The sequence below is a fragment of the Somniosus microcephalus genome, chromosome 3 (genome assembly GCF_052327205.1).
Source record: "Somniosus microcephalus isolate GS21.2 chromosome 3, FLI_Smic_1.0, whole genome shotgun sequence".
Taxonomy (NCBI): Eukaryota; Metazoa; Chordata; class Chondrichthyes; order Squaliformes; family Somniosidae; genus Somniosus; species Somniosus microcephalus.
Window position 1 is genome coordinate 357,216,800 of NC_140989.1, and position 17,078 is coordinate 357,233,877.

The 17,078-nt window shown below is 49.5% G+C and overlaps 1 protein-coding gene across 2 annotated transcripts in view; it reads left to right on the forward strand.

Annotated features, from left to right (window-relative positions):
• Positions 1 to 12,780: 12,780 nt before the first annotated feature.
• ptgfr (prostaglandin F receptor (FP)) overlaps positions 12,781 to 17,078 on the forward strand; it is a 34,312-nt gene continuing 30,014 nt past the window's right edge. The window contains exons 1-2 of one of the 2 annotated variants that reach the window (XM_085983488.1): positions 12,781 to 12,994; positions 14,195 to 15,052. In XM_085983488.1, the coding sequence (XP_085839614.1) occupies positions 14,264 to 15,052 (789 nt within the window). In that variant the 5' untranslated portion in view covers positions 12,781 to 12,994; positions 14,195 to 14,263. Of the gene's footprint in view, positions 12,995 to 13,643; positions 13,913 to 14,194; positions 15,053 to 17,078 lie in introns of those variants that run through there. The other variant, XM_085983489.1, reaches the window with a different exon arrangement.

Here is a 17,078-nt window from a genome sequence, read left to right on the forward strand (position 1 = left end):
ACATTTCTGCTTCAAACCCACTTCAAGTATCTGTTGTGATGGTTTCTATCGGTGCAGATCTGGATCCCCGTTGACCACAGAGGTTATTTTGCAGGAAGTACTTCCTTAGAGGGAACACGCAGGCTATTGACAATGGAAAAGTTGAGCCCATTGTATTTCAAGGGGACTTTCAGAGTCATGAGCAACACAGGAAAATATTTCCTTTGGCCCTTTTCATGAATTTCTTCTCAGGCTTTGTCCATCTGGTTCTTCAGATCTCTATTTCAAAGAAGAAAATGCCCTTTCCTTTTAAGAATCCCCAAATGTCAAAACAGAATGGAGTTTTAATCTTGCCCTATCATGTTAGATTCCCTTCTAAGTTCACTTCATTATTCCCTAGATGCTTCCTTGCTACCAGATTGCTAACTATTTCTGGTTCATTACTCAGAACTAAATCAAGTATTGCCTGCTCCCTTATTGGGTTGCAGGCATGCTGGCTTTAATGCATTCAACAGATTCTTTCTTCCTTCTGCTGCTATTTATTTCACAGTCTATATGTAGGTTAAAACCTCCCATTATTGCTACATTTTTTTTCTTGCAGGCCTCCCTGATGTCCATGCATTTCTCTCTTAAGTCATCACAATGTGGGGTTCCATTGGATATTCCCACCACATTTTCACGTGTTTTCCTGTCCCTTGGGTTTAGCCGTAAAAATAATGTGTGTATGTAAAGAAGTGGAGAATGTGAAGGACTGGGAGAAACCATTGCAATCCACCTGGCTGGCCTCAAAGTAAAAAAAAAGCCTAAAGAATTTAGAAGGAATTTCTTTGCACAGAGAGTGGTGAGAACATGGAACTCGCTGCCACACGGAGTGGTTGAAGCAGATTAGTATTAGAAACATAGAAGATAGGAGCAGGAGTAGGCCATTTGGCCCCTCGAGCCTGCTCCGCCATTCAATGAGATCATGGCTGATCATCCAAATTCAGTACCCTGTCCCTGCCTTCTCCCCATATCCCTTGATCCCTATAATACATTTAAGGGGAGGCTTGATGCATACACGAGGGAGAAGGGAATAGAGACACATGGGGAAGGCAGGGTGGGAAGCGGTAATTAGAGTGGAAGGAAGCTCGTGTGGAGTATAAACACTGGGATAGACCAGTTGGGCTGAATGGCCTGTTTCTGTGCTGTAGCTGACATGTAATCTGCTGTCTCTACCAATGTTCCCTTTAAGCTGCATGACCGCGCAGCTCTCAGGATCTCCCGTGCAGCCAGCTCGCCGGCTCTTCAATGAGGAAAACCGCACATGCGCGGTATTTTAAATGGACCGCGCAGCCCCTTAAAGGGGCCGTGCACCCCACAAAAATTGAACAGGAACATTGGTCTCTACCAGTCCCAGCTATTGGCCCAATCCCTCTTGAATTTACTGACACTGACTCCCCGGGCCGTCTGCTCCATATATTTATCCCCAAATCCAGTGAGCTTTGGCAGATTAGAATGAATGCATCCGCAGTTTCTTCAACTTTTTTTGATACCCTCAGACGGCCTAGAATATTTGTACCAAACAATGGCTTTGCTTGTCTTTTTTTTTTAACAATACGTAGTTTCTGCACAGCTGCGTGAGCTACAAAGCTTCAAATCTGTGACGTGGCTCAGTGGGTAGCACACTTGCCTGTGTCAGAAGGTTGTGGGTTCAAGTCCTGCTGCAGAGACTTGAGCACATCATCTAGGCTGACTCTCCAGTGTAGTGCTGTCTTTTGGATGAGATGTTAAACCAAAGCCCCGTCTACCCTCTCGGGTGGTATGTAAAAGATCCCTCTGCATTATTTTGAAGAAGAGCAGGGGGGGTTTTCCTGGTGCCCTGGCCAACGTTTAGCACTGTTGCCTCACAGCACCAGGGACCCGGGTTCGAATCCGGCCTCGGGTGACTGTCTGTGTGGAGTTTGCACATTCTCCCCGTGTTTGCGTGGGTTTCCTCCGGGTGCTCCGGTTTCCTCCCACAGCCCAAAGATGTGCAGGTTAGGTTGATTGGCTATGATAAATTGACCCTTAGTGTTAGGGGGATTAAATACGTGGGGTTACGGGGATAGGGTGGGATATGTGTTGGTGTAGGGGTTATGGGGATCGGGTGGGATATGTGTCGGTGCAGGCTCGATGGGCCGAAATGGCCTCTATCTGCACTGTGGGGTTTCTGTGATTCTGTGATTCTGTGATTTCTGTGATTCAACCAACACATCACTAAAGGCATACTAACAACAGAGAATGCTGGAAAAACTCAGCAGGTCAGGCAACATCCGTGGAGAGAAATTTGAGTTGACGTTTCGGGTTGAAACCCTTCTTCAAAACTGGAAAGAAAATAAAAAGATCGAAGGCAAAGCTGCGATCGAACAAAAGAAGAAAAGGAGACAATAAAAGGTATGCGAAGCCAGATGAGATGGTAATGGGCCCGTGGAGACAAAAGGCAGCTGAGATTAGGTGTGAAGTATACTGGCAGGATAAGGACAGCTGCCAGGTGAGAGAGAGAAACAAAAGGAAAGGAAAGGGGGGGGTGGAAAGGAGGACCCAAAACAAAGGGGTGGAAAAAATTAAAAGGAAAAAAGTAATAGAGGCCGAGGTTATGATCTGAAATTATTGAACTCGATATTGAGTCCGGAAGGCTGTAAAGTGCCTAATCGGAAGATGATTTGCTGTTCCTTGAGTTTACGTTGAGCTTCCGTGGAACAATACAAGAGGCCAAGGACAGTGAGGTCCGAGTGGGAATGGAGCGGTGAATTAAAATGACAGGTGACCGGAAGCTCGGGGTCACCCTTACGGACTGAATGGAGGTGTTCCGCAAAGCGGTCACCCAATCTGCGTTTGGTCTCCCCAATGTAGAGGAGACCGCATTGTGAGTAGTGAATACAGTATACTAGATTGCAAGAAGTACAAGTGAATCGCTGTTTCACCTGGAAGGGGTGTTTGGGGCCCTGGAGAGTGGGAAGGGGGGAGGTATAGGGGCAGGTGTTACATCTCCTGCGCTTGCACGGGAAGGTGCCAGGCGAAGGGGAAGGGCTGTTGGGGGTGATAGAGGAGTGGACTAGGGTGTCTCGGAGGGAGCGGTCCCTATGGAATGCTGAAAGGGGAGGGGAGGGGAAGATGTGTTTGGTGGTGGGATCACTTTGGAGGTAGCGGAAATGGCGGAGGATGATCCGTTGAATGTGGAGGCTGGTGGGGTGAAAGGTGAGGACAAGGGGAACCCTATTGTGGTTCTGGGAGGGAGGGGCAGGGGTGAGGGCAGAAGTGCATGAGATAGAATGGACACGGTCGAGGGCCGTGTCGACCACGGTAGAGGGGAATCCTCGGTTGCGGAAAAAGGAAGACATGTCAGAAGCACTGGTGTGGAAGGTGGCATCATCGGAGCAGATATGGCGGAGGCGGAGAAACTGGGAGAATGGAATAGAGTCCTTACAGGAGGCGGGGTGGGAGGAAGTGTAGTCCAGGTAGCTGTGGGAGTCAGTGGGCTTGTAGTGAATATTGGTTGATAACCTATCCCCAGAGATGGAGACAGAGAAGTCGAGGAAGGGAAGGGAGGAGTCAGAGATGGATCATGTGAAGGTGAGGGAAGGGTGGAAATTGGAGGCAAAGTGAATGAAATTGTCTAGTTCGGGGCGAGAGCAGGAAATGGCACCGATATAGTCATCAATGTATCGGAAAAAGAGGTGAGGGAGGGGACCTGAGTAGGACTGGAACAAAGATTGCTCCACATAGCCCACGAAAAGGCAGGCATAGCTAGGACCCATGCGGGTACCCATAGCAACACCTTTAATTTGGAGGAAATGAGTGGAGTTAAAGGAGAAGTTGTTCAATGTGAGAACAAGCTCAGCCAGGCGGAGGAGGGTGGTGGTGGATGGAGACTGGACGGGCCTCTGTTCAAGGAAGAAGCGGAGCGCCCCCAGGCCATCCTGGTGGGGGATGGAGGTGTAGAGGGATTGTACGTCCATGGTGAAAAGGAAGCGGTTGGGGCCAAGAAACTGGAAACTGTTAAAGTGGCGGAGGGCGTCCGAAGAGTCACAGATGTAGGTGGGAAGAGACTGGGCAAGGGGAGAAAAGATAGAGTCGAGCTAGGAAGAGATGAGTTCCATGGGGCAAGAACAGGCTGAAACGATGGGTCTACCAGGGCAGTCCTGTTTGTGGATCTTGGGAAGGAGGTAAAAGCGGGCTGTGCGGGGTTGGGGAACTATGAGGTTGGTGGCAGTGGGGGGAAGATCTCCAGAGGAGATGAGGTCAGTGACAGTCTTGGAAATGGTGGTTTGATGTTCGGTAGTGGGGTCATGGTCCAGGTGGAGGTAGGAGGAGGTGTCGGAGAGTTGGCGTTCAGCTTCCGCTAGGTAGAGGTCAGTTCGCCAAACAACAACACTGTCCAGGGCCCCAAACACCCCTTCCAGGTGAAACAGTGATTTACTTGTACTTCTCGCAATCTAGTATACTGTATTCGCTGCTCACGATGCGGTCTCCTCTACATTGGGGAGACCAAACGCAGATTGGGTGACCGCTTTGCGGAACACCTCCGTTCAGTCCGTAAGGGTGACCCCGAGCTTCCGGTCGCCTGTCATTTTAATTCACTGCTCCATTCCCACTCGGACCTCACCGTCCTTGGCCTCTTGTATTGTTCCACGGAAGCTCAACGTAAACTCGAGGAACAGCACCTCATCTTCCGATTAGGCACTTTGCAGGCTTCCGGACTCAATATCGAGTTCAATAATTTCAGATCATAACCTCAGCCTCTATTACCTTTTTCCTTTTAATTTTTTCCACCCCTTTGTTTTGGGTCCTCCTTTCCCCCCGCTCCCTCCTTTCCTTTTGTTTCTCTCTCTCACCTGGCAGCTGTCTCTTACCTGCCAGTACACTTCACACCTAATCTCAGCTGCCTTTTGTCTCCACGGGCCCATTACCATCTCATCTGGCTTCTAATACCTTTTATTGTCTCCTTTTCTTCTTTTGTTCGATTGCAGCTTTGCCTTCGATCTTTTTATTTTCTTTCCAGTTTTAAAGAAGGGTTTCAACCCGAAACGTCAACTCAAATTTCTCTCCACGGATGTTGCCTGACCTGCTGAGTTTTTCCAGCATTCTCTGTTGTTATTTTGGATTTCCAGCATCTGCAGTATTTTGCTATTGTACTAAAGGCATACTATCAAATCAAATCAAATCAAATCACATCAACTTTTATTGTCATTGTTAGTGCACAAGTGCAGTACAACGAAATGTAGGCTTGCGGCTCCCGAGAGTGTACATTTAGATTAAGACATTTAAACATTCAACATACATTTGGCTTGTAATACATTAACATAAACATAACCATAGTAAAGTGTATTGGCAGATGTGCAGGCTTTAGAGTTTATTTGTGGAGTTCAGTAGGATGACAGCCCTGGGAAAGAAGCTGTTCCAAAATCTGGTCGTACGGGTGCGAATGCATCTGTAGCGTCTCCCAGATGGCAGGAGGGCGAACAGACTGTGGCTGGGGTGGGTAGGGTCTTTGATGATGGACCGTGACCTCCGTAAACAGCGTTTCTGGTATATGTGCTCTATGGTCGGTAGCCGGGTGCCGGTAATGCATTGGGCAGTTTTGACTACCCGCTGCAGGGCTTTCCAGTCATAGTAGCTACAGCTGCCATACCATACTGTGATACAGTTCGTCAGGATGCTCTCTATTGTGCAGCGGTAAAAGTTAGAGAGGATCAGGGGTGACAGGTTACATCCCTTCAGCCTCCTTAGGAAATATAGGCGCTGCTGGGCCTTCTTCACCAGAGAGGTATTGAGGGACCAGGAGGGGTCTTCCGTGATGTGGACTCCGAGAAACTCAAAGCTGTCCACCCTTTCCACCACAGCCTCATTGATGTGGATGGGGGTGTGACTTCCGCCTTTAGACTTCCTGAAGTCCACAATGATTTCTTTGGTTTTCTTGATGTTAAGGGCCAGGTTGTTATCGGCGCACCACTTCACGAGATGCTGGACCTCCTCCCTGTAGGCTGGCCATCATCACATTGCTGTTTGTGGGAGCTTGCTGTGTACAAATTGGCTGCTGCCATTTGCTACATTACAACACTGACTCCATTTCAAAAGTACTTCATGGGCTGCAAAGCACTTTGGGATGTCCTGAGGTTGTGAAAGGTGCTAGATGAATGCAAGGGCTAGAAATTCCATAGCGCCCCATTTGGGGCGATAACTTTTGAAATCTCGGAAAAGTATCGCCAGGTGATAATCATTTTCTGGTCCTGAGAAATTGAGCTTTAGCGCTCCAAGAGGGAAGTGGAGTGCTAAATCAAGTGCTAACCACTTCCCTTAAGGCGCTAAAGTGCGAGAGCGGCAGAGCGCTGAACCATGTGGAGCGCAAAGATATCGGATTCGGAGGCTGCTTCCCTTGCTTAAAGGGAAGGGCCATTGATGGCGCACAACATTCTTCTGCTCAGTTTTGTGTTGCCAGGCGACCTGCATGACTGCCATTACAGCCCCGAACACACTCAGAGAGAAGCATCCGGGAAGGCGCCGAACACCTCGAGTCTCTTCGCCGGGAGCAAGCAGAAGCCAAGCGCAAGCAGTGCAAGGAGTGCACGTCAACCCAAACACCCCACCCACCCGCCCCTTCAACCACTGTCTGCCCCACCTGTGACAGAGACTGTAAGTCCCGCATTGGACTCAGCAGTCACCTGCGAGCTCATTTTTAATGTGGAAGCAAGTCATCCTCAGTTCCGAGGGACTGCCTAAGAAGAAGACAGCCCCGAACACGCTCAGAGAGTGGAGGGCTCGGACATCTCGCAGCAACAAAGCATCGAAAACTTTCAGCAGGCACCAGACTGGTGCACAGAATACAGTTCAGCCTCCCTGAAAACCACTGCCTTTAATTAGCGCTCCCCAAGCGGCCAGCCCAGGTGACAATGCCTCCTCTTCCTGCCATTGCTGATGCTCGGCGAGAGGCAATTTCACATCCGGGGTGGTAACGGGACATTGCACATTTTATGACGTCATGATGTGCGAGGCGCTAGAGGGCGAGGCGGCAGGTGATAGCGCCAGTGCTAAACTGGCAGGGAAATTCATGGACTTCGCTGAATTCGCCACGCCCGGTGGCTAACGCCTTAGTGACCCATCACCGCCCCCCCCCCCACCCCAGGCACTAACGGGAGGTGCAAAGCAGCCGAATTTCTCCCCCCAAGTCTTTTTTATAGATAACACTCATCCCGTGTGATCTCATGGACTGGTTTCCATTGCCTGAGGGGGTTGGAGGGGAATCTTCCAAACTATTTATTGGCCCTGGTTTTTTTTTGCCTCTCCCAGGAAATTACATGGCTGGATGGGGAGGGGGGTGGGTGCTGGGTAGGAGGGGTGGGAAGAAGTCTTTCGCCATGATGGTGTGGGGCAGGCTTGATGGAGCAGCAAGTCTTTTCCGATGCACATCCTCCAACCAACATCACTGAAACAGATTATCTGGTCATTATCACATTGCTGTTTGTGGGAGCTTGCTGTGTGCAAATTGACTGACGCGTTTACCACATTACAACAGTAACTCCACTCCAAAAGTGCTTCATTGGCTGTAAAGCGCTTTGAGACGTCCGGTGGTCGCGAAAGGCGCTGTATAAATGCAAGTCTTTCTTTACACGTTGGTGTGTCGTATCTTTTAATGAAGATTTTTCTTCTTCACTTACTCACCGGCAGACAAACATTAAAAGTAATGTTGGCCCGTATTTTCCGACCCCCACAGGTGTGTACGAGGTGTGTACGTGCCCGTAGGAGCCTCGCAAGTGCCGGTTTCAGGCATGTGAAGTGCATGCGCTGAAAACCGGCACTTCCGATTAGTCAAGAATCCTCTCGACAGATCCTCCGCCTGCCCGGGAGAAGGGCCTCTGCGGGGGGGGAGAGTTCCGCTTTCTGCACAACCTCCGCCCGCTGTAAACCTTTAAAAATCTTACGCCTGGTAAAAGCGTGCGTAAGGCCTGCTTTTACCAGCATAAGGCCTAGAAATTCATTGTAGCCACTTTTGGGGCGTTAAAGTCGGGCGGCCGCTAAAGTTTGCGCCCGCCGCCAAATCGAGGCCACTTCTCCGATATTCATTAGCTTCGCCCTAAGAGTTTGCTCGAGCGCTAAAACTGGCGCTGGACGCCTCTCTTTAGGCGCTAAGCCGGAGGTGCTGAGCGAGAGCGCCCAGGCCGGGCGCAGCGCAGGTGCGGCCATCTCGTGATTGACAGCAGACACCCTGGCACCGGCCAGCTCTTAAGGGGGAAGGGTCGACTTTGTCTGCTGCCACGCCCTGGATAGTGGAGCCCTCCAGCTAAGCCTGAACACTGCTGCTGGACCCAAATAGCGCCTGAAGCCATGCAGAGGGCCCGTGAACGAGCGCAGTGCTTCTCAGAGCGTGATCTGAGTGTGCTGGTTGGTGGTGTGGAGAAGAGGCGCCATATTTTGTACCCGGACAATGGCAGGAAGGCGCCGGTCCGCGCCTACCGGAGAGCCTGGAGGCATGTCGCCAGCAAGGTGTCAGCCAACAGCGAGGTCCCCAGGACCGGTGCCCAATGCCGCAAAAGGTTTAATGACCTCACGCGGATTGTCAGGGTGAGTACCCTTTCCAGTGACCTCCTCATCCTTGCATGTGCACCTCACATTATGGGCAAAGGGACCTGAAAGCCCTAATGGCCAGCCCTCATCCAGCAGCTATGGAACAGGCATGAACATCAATTGCACATTCTGCACTTAACACACTGGCCAGGCTATTCCACCATGGGAGGCAGTGCACACAAGATCAGGGCGACACACTGGCCAGGCTATTCCACCATGGGAGGCAGTGCACACAAGATCAGGGCTACACACTGTACTTAGAGGCCGTCCTTTCTCTTGCAGGCCAAGCTGGCCAATAACAAGAAGAGCCAGACTGCAACCGGGGGAGGCCGACCCCAGATCCAGCCGCTCACCGAGCTGCAACATCGCGTGGAGCGCATCATGGGCGGCCGGGTGATTGGCCCCGTTGCATGTGGAGATGCCGACCCTGTTCTGGGCACCAATGGTAAGGACATCAACGTTTGGACCTCTCTCGTCCCACTTGCGCATCAGATCTACATCCTTTGCCACTGTCCGACCAATGCGCTGAATGCCACCACTCATGCATCCCTCGCTGATGCCCTCTCCTCACTCTAAAGCTACTCTTGTGCCTTCCTGCTTTCAGATGGTGAGGAGGAGGTCCCTGAACTTGCCAGTGACAACCCCTCAGAGGAGGAGGAGGAGGAGGAGCAAGAGGAAGGCGGCCCATCAGGGGAACCCTCAGCCGTGGCAACCCATGCCAATGTAGGGGACACGTCTTCCCTGGAGGGGAGCGTGGCGGAAGTGTCGGAGGGGAGGGGAGCTCATGGGACCTGCGGCCTGCAGAAATGCGGGAGGGGGGTGCCAGCTCGGCGGCCTTCTCCCCAGAGGGGGGAAGGGTCGGAGGGGAGTCCAATTGCTGGGCCCAGTGGCGTCCAGCAACACAGGAAGGGTCGGCCAGCTCGGCGGCCTTCTCCCCAGAGGGAGAGTCCGGCCTCCAGTCCGGAGATGGTCTTCGCCGAGGAGATGGAACGCCTCGAGGACTTATCCGCGGACTCGGAGCGCCGGCACACGGAGCTCATGGGGGTAGTGGCACGGTTGCCTGAGGCCATCGAGTCCCTCTCTTGGAGTGTCACCGACATCGGGGCCTCACAGGCCATCAGTTTGGCGAAATTCGGGGCAGAGCAGGCAGCGAGTCGGGCGGCATTCGGGGCAGATCAGGCAGCGAGTCGGGCGGCATTCGGGGCAGCTCAGGCAGCGAGTGGGCAGCTGATCAGTGGTGCCGTGCAGTCACTAGGTGCTCTGATGAGGTCACTGAACAGGTCAACACGGGCACTCAATTCAATTCAATTCAATTCAAATCGCTTTATTGGCATGATAAGTTACATCTTATGTTGCCAAAGCATCAAAATACATTTATGGTTGAGCACATAAACGCAGTTCTATTCATACAGTGTATAAACAGGTATATCCCTGAGTGTATAAATATACATTCGCATTGTTTATATATATTCTTTTCTTAGTTTACTGGTTGTCCCTCTGTTCATGGCAAGCTGTAACTTCACTGCTGCCACACTCGCTGTGTCAGCCAGGCATCGCCAGGGCACCCGGCGCGCTGCAGCAGCACAGCGGTCTGTCCCTCGGCAGATTGATGCGCATGCTGCAGTGCTGGCCCGGGCGAGTGCCAGTGTCTCAGGCGACCAGCGAGTGCCTGCCATCCGCCAGCTTGCCCCCATTCCTCCAGCCACTACTGCCACTCCCCCAGTGGAGCTGCCAGGAGCTGCTGCAGCGACTGATGCTGGCCAGCCACAGCTGCAGCATTCAACAGCCGCCCGCTCGACGGCCAGACCTCGACTAGGCCGACCCCCAAGGGCATCTGCCGTCATGACATGTGCCCCTCTGGAGCCTGCCCCCAGCCTTGCAGCAGCCAATGGCCTGACTTTGAGGAGGAGCAGCAGGGCGGGAAGGGGCCACACAAAGATGGCCAAGGCATCGCCCTAGCGGGCCAAAAAGTCGAATGTGTGGCCAGTTGTGTTTGTTTTTTGAGGCCGAGAATTGGATGTTTGTTTTTTGAGGCCGAGAATTGGATGTTTGTTTTTTGAAGGCCGAGGATGTGATGTTTGTATTTTACGAAGTCCGAGGATGACGGCCATTTTAGTTGCACTGTTTTGTTAATCCTCTCCAGGTTGTGGGAGCGAGTAATGTGTTTGAGTGTTTTTTGGGGGTTTCGTCTGTTTTTGGTTTTCATGTGGGAAGGGCCCTGAGTTTGTACAATAAAGCATTTTATTTATTAACATTGTCCATGTTTGATCTTTGAAGTGTTTGTTGCCTTAACCGGCTGAGGGCTTGCGGAGCGGCTGCAATCATGTTCTTTCATTGGCACAAGCCATTCCCTGACAGGGGGCCTAGAAGTGACGTTCAATAAGCCGCCGACGGGCGGCCCTTGGACCTTGTGCGTCCCTCCTGGGCTGGTACTCCTCGTCCTCCTCCTCCTCATGCTCCTCCTGCTCCTCCTCCTGAGGTGGGGGTCCAACGTGAGGTGGCAGTGCCTGAGCCCTGCGGATAGCCAGGTTGTGCAGCATGCAGCAAACGACGATGAATTGGGAGACTCGCTCCTGCGAATACTGGAGGGCTCCCCCGGAGTGATCGAGACGGTGGAACCGTTGCTTGAGGATGCCGATTGTTTGTTCTATGATGTTCCTAGTCGCTTGATGGCTCTCGTTGTATGCCTCTTCAGCAGGGGTCGTGGGCGCGCGGAGCGGGGTCATGAGCCAGGTACACAAAGGATAGCCTTTGTCCCCGATAAGCCATCCTCTTGGGGGAGGCTGTGCCTGGAACATGTCAGCCACAGTTGTCTGTCGCAGGATAAAGGCATCGTGGCTGCTGCCTGGAAAGCGGGCATTGACAGCTAGGATGCGCTGCCTGTGGTCACACACCAGCTGTACGTTGAGGGAATGGTAGCCCTTCCGGTTGCGGTAATCCTCGGCATGCTCCAGAGGTGCCCGCAAAGCCACATGCGTGCAGTCAATGGCGCCCTGCACCATGGGGAAGCCCGCTATTCTTGCAAACCCCACTGCACGCTGCTGCTGCTTGTCCAGGGTCATGGGGAAGGAGATGAATTGATGTCTCCTTCTGAAAAGGGCTTCGGTCACCTGGCAGATGCAGCAATGCACGGCGAACTGGGAGATGTTAGCGATGTCCCCAGCAGCGGATTGGAAGGAGCCGGTGGCATAGAAGTTGAGAGCCACCGTCACCTTCACTGCCACCGACAGAGACGTCCTGCGCATCAGCTGTGGCTGCAGATCTCTCTGAAGCAGCTGGCAGATGTCTGCAACCACCTCCCTTCTGAATCGCAGCCTCCTTACACACATCGCGGCAGACATGGTCAGATAGGAGGATTGCTGGCGGTATACCCTGGGTGGGTAAGGCCTCAGTTGGTGACGCCTGTTGCCCCCTCTGCGTCTAGCCAGGGCTGCCACTCTCTCACGGCGTCTGTAAGCCCTTCTGGCATAAGGCTGAAAGTCAGTGTTGACACCCAATGCAGCCCCCATTATTTGCTGGCAAACAATGAGCTCTCAATGAAGGCAAAGATAATTGCTAAGCTCTGGCCTGAGCCAAAAATACCTGTCCTAGTGTTGGTCCAAACCAGTAAGCTCTCCTCCTTGGTCTCTCTCCAAAAAACCGTTGCACAAGAGTGAATGCTGCAAAATGGCTGCCCTTTATAGTGCAGGGTAAGTGCCCTTTAATTAGCGCTCCCCGCGGCCCGCCTCGGCTGTGTACCGTTCCACTTCACAGTCGTTAGGGCCGCCCGGCGCACAATGGCCCGGCGCGAGTGAAATTCCGGTTCGGGGCGCACAAAGGGCGTTGCACTAGTAAATGACGTCATGATCTGCGCGTGCAGCAGGGCGTGCGCTAAGACTTTGCGCCGGCGCTAAATGTGTACTGAAGTTGGGGCGAGGCGCAGATCGCGCTGCGCCCGGGCGCTAAGCGCCTAGCGCTCGAGATCTACTCCTCCTAAGGCGCTAACGGCTGGCGCGCCCAACTGAATTTCTAGGCCTAAGAGTTTACAAGTTTTTAAAATACTTTTTCTTATCATTTAAAAATACTTTTTAAAAAGGTAAGTTTATTTTTAGCCCTGTAAAAAACTTGAATTTTATTTTCAAAAAATTAAATGTTTGTTTAAAATATGTATTTTTTAACTAAAAATTTTTTTTTAATGTATTTAATTTTTTTCCCTCTCTCTGCACTCCTAGTTTTGTCAGTGGCTGGTGCAGGAGGTGGAGTGAGCAGTCTCCGAGGGAACGGGGCGGTCCTGACAGCTGTTGGCCCCAGTGTGTTGGACACGACCTGCAGTGAAGTAAGCAGACAAGTTGTGCACTGGCTGGGAGACCAGTTCAGCGTCTACATTTCCTGCAACGCCACTCAGAGTCGCTGCGCTGTGGGATCTGTCAGTCTGGTGTGTGTGTGAACTGTAACAGTAAGTATTGGGGTTTCCTTTTTGTTGCACAAGTTTTTAGAAAATTGAGATAAGCTGTCCAAAAAAATGAATAGGTGGAATCTCCAGAAAGTTTTATCAAGGAGTGTGGGAATTATGATTACAAAGAGATTGCCAAAAATATTATGAGAACATTTTTGTGCAGCAAACTGATGAAGTGAGTGAATTTCGTGCTATTCCTGTTGAATTTTGAATTCCGGGGCATGGCCAGTGCGGATTTCTGTTTTAAAACGGGTATTTGGGTTAAAACATAACGAGGTTCCCATTGAGGCCAGGCAGCCTCTGTGGACGTGTCTGCATTTCTCTCTGGCTTTTATGTCTGATATATTCCCCCAGGAGTCACACTAACGGGTTTAAAAAAAAAACACAAACTTTATCCTTGGAGCATCTCCCCCTCTGCAGATTACCAGAGAGTTAATGGAAGATTTAAAAAAAATAAACTTTATTTTAAACCCAAGTATTGCTAACTCGATGGCAGCTTAGTCTGAGACTGCGGTTGAATTCGCACTGGCACGCCCAACACAAGCCGAGCTATTCAAAAACAAGAATCACCCACCCGGAGCCCGTGTTACTGCTGTATATTAACAAATTACAGACGTGCCTTTCCCAAATCTCAAAACTCACACTTCAGCTTTTTTACCCTCACCTGCTTATCGCAAATTAGTTTGATTTCTTATTTTTTTTTAAAGTTCAGAATTGGCTTCAGCACATCACACCTATCCCCTCAGCTGCACCGGGACTCTGCCTTGATGCACATTAATTCATATTTTTGGGGTATGATTATCATTGCGCTGATTGAAAGAACGAGGCAAAGACGCTGTGGCATGGATTTCTTGAGGAGATCAAGGCAGCGAGTATCCGTATTCGTACGCATATATCCATATGAATAGTCCATATTCAGTAAGTTTATTTAGCAACTTTATTGTATTTAAAAAATAAAATTTCAGAGGTGAGATTCGACTTGGGCGGGGATGCAAAAACGGCGGTATCGCACCTGCCGCCCGTTATACGCCCGTCCGATACTCAGTTCCATTCGCTTCAGTGTAACTAAATATCAGGCGGGGCTATAAACCGGCGGCAGATGCGATGCCGCTGGTTTTGTGTCCTTGCTCAAGTCGAGTCTCACCCCCTCTAAGTCCGCGGTGAAGATGCGCCGTTGTTAACCTTTCGTCTTGGTTGCAGACCACCGTGCTGGAAGGATGTTGCAGGGTGGATTTTGATGAACTGTCATGAACGGGCCTTTTCCTTACAATGTCTAACCCCAACATCAGCTCAACAGAATTGGCTTCCAATGCAACCAACGACACATGCGCCAAAGCCTCGGTATCAGTTGATATTCCGATTATATTCATGACCATTGGGATCCTATCGAATAGCGTCGCCCTAGTGATTCTGGTGAAAGCCTACAACAGGCTCAGACAGAAATGGAGAGCGTCCTTCCTGCTGTTTGCCAGTGGTCTGGTCTTTACAGACTGTTTGGGACATCTCATCAATGGGGCAATAACGATCAGAGTTTATGCACTGGAGAAGGACTGGGAGACCATTGACCCCTCAGGGTATCTCTGTCCGTTTTTAGGAACTTGCATGGTTTTCTTTGGCCTCTCAGCTTTGTTCCTCGGCAGTGTCATGGCAATCGAGCGGTGCGTGGGCATCACACAGCCTCTTCTTCATTCTACCAAGATGACCACCCGATGTGCCATGTTTATCGTGGGTTCCACATGGCTGTTTGCACTGTGCATCGCTTTGCTCCCCAACCTGCACTTTGGAGAATATACAGTTCAGTGCACTCAGACTTGGTGCTTCATAAAAACGCAAAACGTTACATTTGGGATGGAGAGCGGGATCCTGCTCCTGTTCTCCTCTTTGGGGTTGACTGCCCTTGGCATTTCCTTGCTGTGCAATACGATTAGTGGCGTGGCTTTGGTGAGAGCTCGAGTCAAGAGCAAACCCCACAGGAAAGGAAAATCTCACCATGTAGAAATGTTGATCCAGTTAGTGACCATAATGTGCGTCTCCTGTATTTGCTGGGGTCCATTCCTGGTAAGATATCCCACCTATATTATCTCTCTATGTACCAAATACTTGTCTCCAAATATTTACCATCACTGGTTAACAACTTTGCGTATAATTCCCCTGTGCGCTATGCTCATGCAGTTGTCAACCCCGTTGACAGTGAGATCTGGTAAACAGATTAACAACTGTGCTATAATAATGTGCAGAAGGGAACATGAACGCATAAATCAATGCGTTACCCAAGGATATTAACTGATCGTTGGGTCCTATTGATGCTGATACTTCATTGCTATTTATGTGGGCATCTGTTGAATGCTAAATTGTTTTAAATGGAAAGTATGAAATCCATAACGAGCAAAGTAAATTTACTGCTCTTATCTTAAATCTTAATTAAATAATATACCTGTTGTATAATTTAATAGGAAATCTTAAAAGCCATTTGTTATATACCTAAAATATCACAAGTCCAGTTTGCACTGAAATAACCATGAATACACAGTGAATATAAGAACATAAGAAAGTGCAGGGCTAGAAAAAACTCTGCATTTGTCTGGCTAAAATTAATGCTCTTAATTCAAATTGCTTAATTCAAATTCACCAATAATCCAATTGTTTTGTGCCAAAAATGGCTGAATTGCAAGGAGTGACTGTACCCTCAATCGCCCACTTCCTTAAATATCAATCCAACTCCCAAGGTATCTGCTCCCACTGACTCCCTTGGACAGTCTTATCCACATGCTCATCGCAACTCCGCATAAAGCAGTTCCATCTAAACTGTCTGTCTTCCTTCCCTCTTCTACACTTAAGCCCGTGTCCCCTGGTTCTGGAGCTTGTGGCAATCTTGAACATATTATCATGATTCAATCTTATCTATCCATTAAGAATCTTGAATACTTCAATAACATCTCCCCTGAGCCTTCTCTTTCTCATATATATATGTGGATGTAGTAGTATTTATTATATATATAAATATATGCATAAAAAATTGAAAGGCATATTTAGTAAGTGAAAGTTATGTGAAGGAATCATGACAACAACTTGCATAGTGTCTTCAGAAAAACGTTCCAAGACACTTCACTGAGGCATAGTAAGGAGAAAATCTGACTGCCATCTTCAAATTATTTATTTTGACAATGTCTAAAATAGGATGAATGCCTCACACTGATTTAGGGGCAGATATTTCCACTGTAGCGCTGAGTCTAAAGCAGCACATTGGCAACATATCCTGTCCAATTAACTACAATAGACAGAAGATTGAACAGGCTACATCAGGGGAGTGCAGTTCTTTATGCTCGACTTTGCCACTTGCGCTCTGCCCGTGTGATGCCCCCCATGTCCAAGAGTGAAAGAGGAAAAATTTCCCCTCCTCAATACCATAATTTAAGAAATAACAACAGAAAATGCTGGAAAAACTCAGCAGGCCAGGCAACATCCGTGGAGAGAGAAATAGAGTCAACGTTTCAGGTCGAAACCCTTCGTCAGGACTGAGAAAAAACACAGGAAATGAAACAGATTAAAAGGCCAGTTTGGGGGCTGGGAAATGGGGATGAGAGAACAAAAAAGTGAAGAGACATTAAGAGGTATTAGACGCTCCTAGTTAGACTCATCCTTGAAGTATGGACACTTGCGCAAGGTATGGGAGAAATATAGGTGTTGTGGCAGCTGCTTCGCTTTTTCTGGTGGTTTTGACAATCTCTCTCTACTGAGCTGAGGGGATTAAGGCACAGGCAGATGCAAGGATGCATGTCCCAGCTCCACAATTTCGATCCCTGGCGTAGCTGTCACAAAACAATAAACTCTGGCCAGTAAGCTCATGATTTGTCAGAAGCCCTGCAGTGAATGCTAGCTTTTATCAGAGTTAAATCAACTGCACTGGTTTCAAAAAGGAACACAGACATTGCTAGATTTTCAAAATACAGTAGCCTAAAAAAAAAAATTCTGCTTTTACGCTGTGCTATTTTTGGCTTTGGGATGCAAATTAATTTTAATTTAATTTAATTATTAAAGTAGGGGACTGAGGAATTTCATATAAAAATGACTTGCATTTATATAG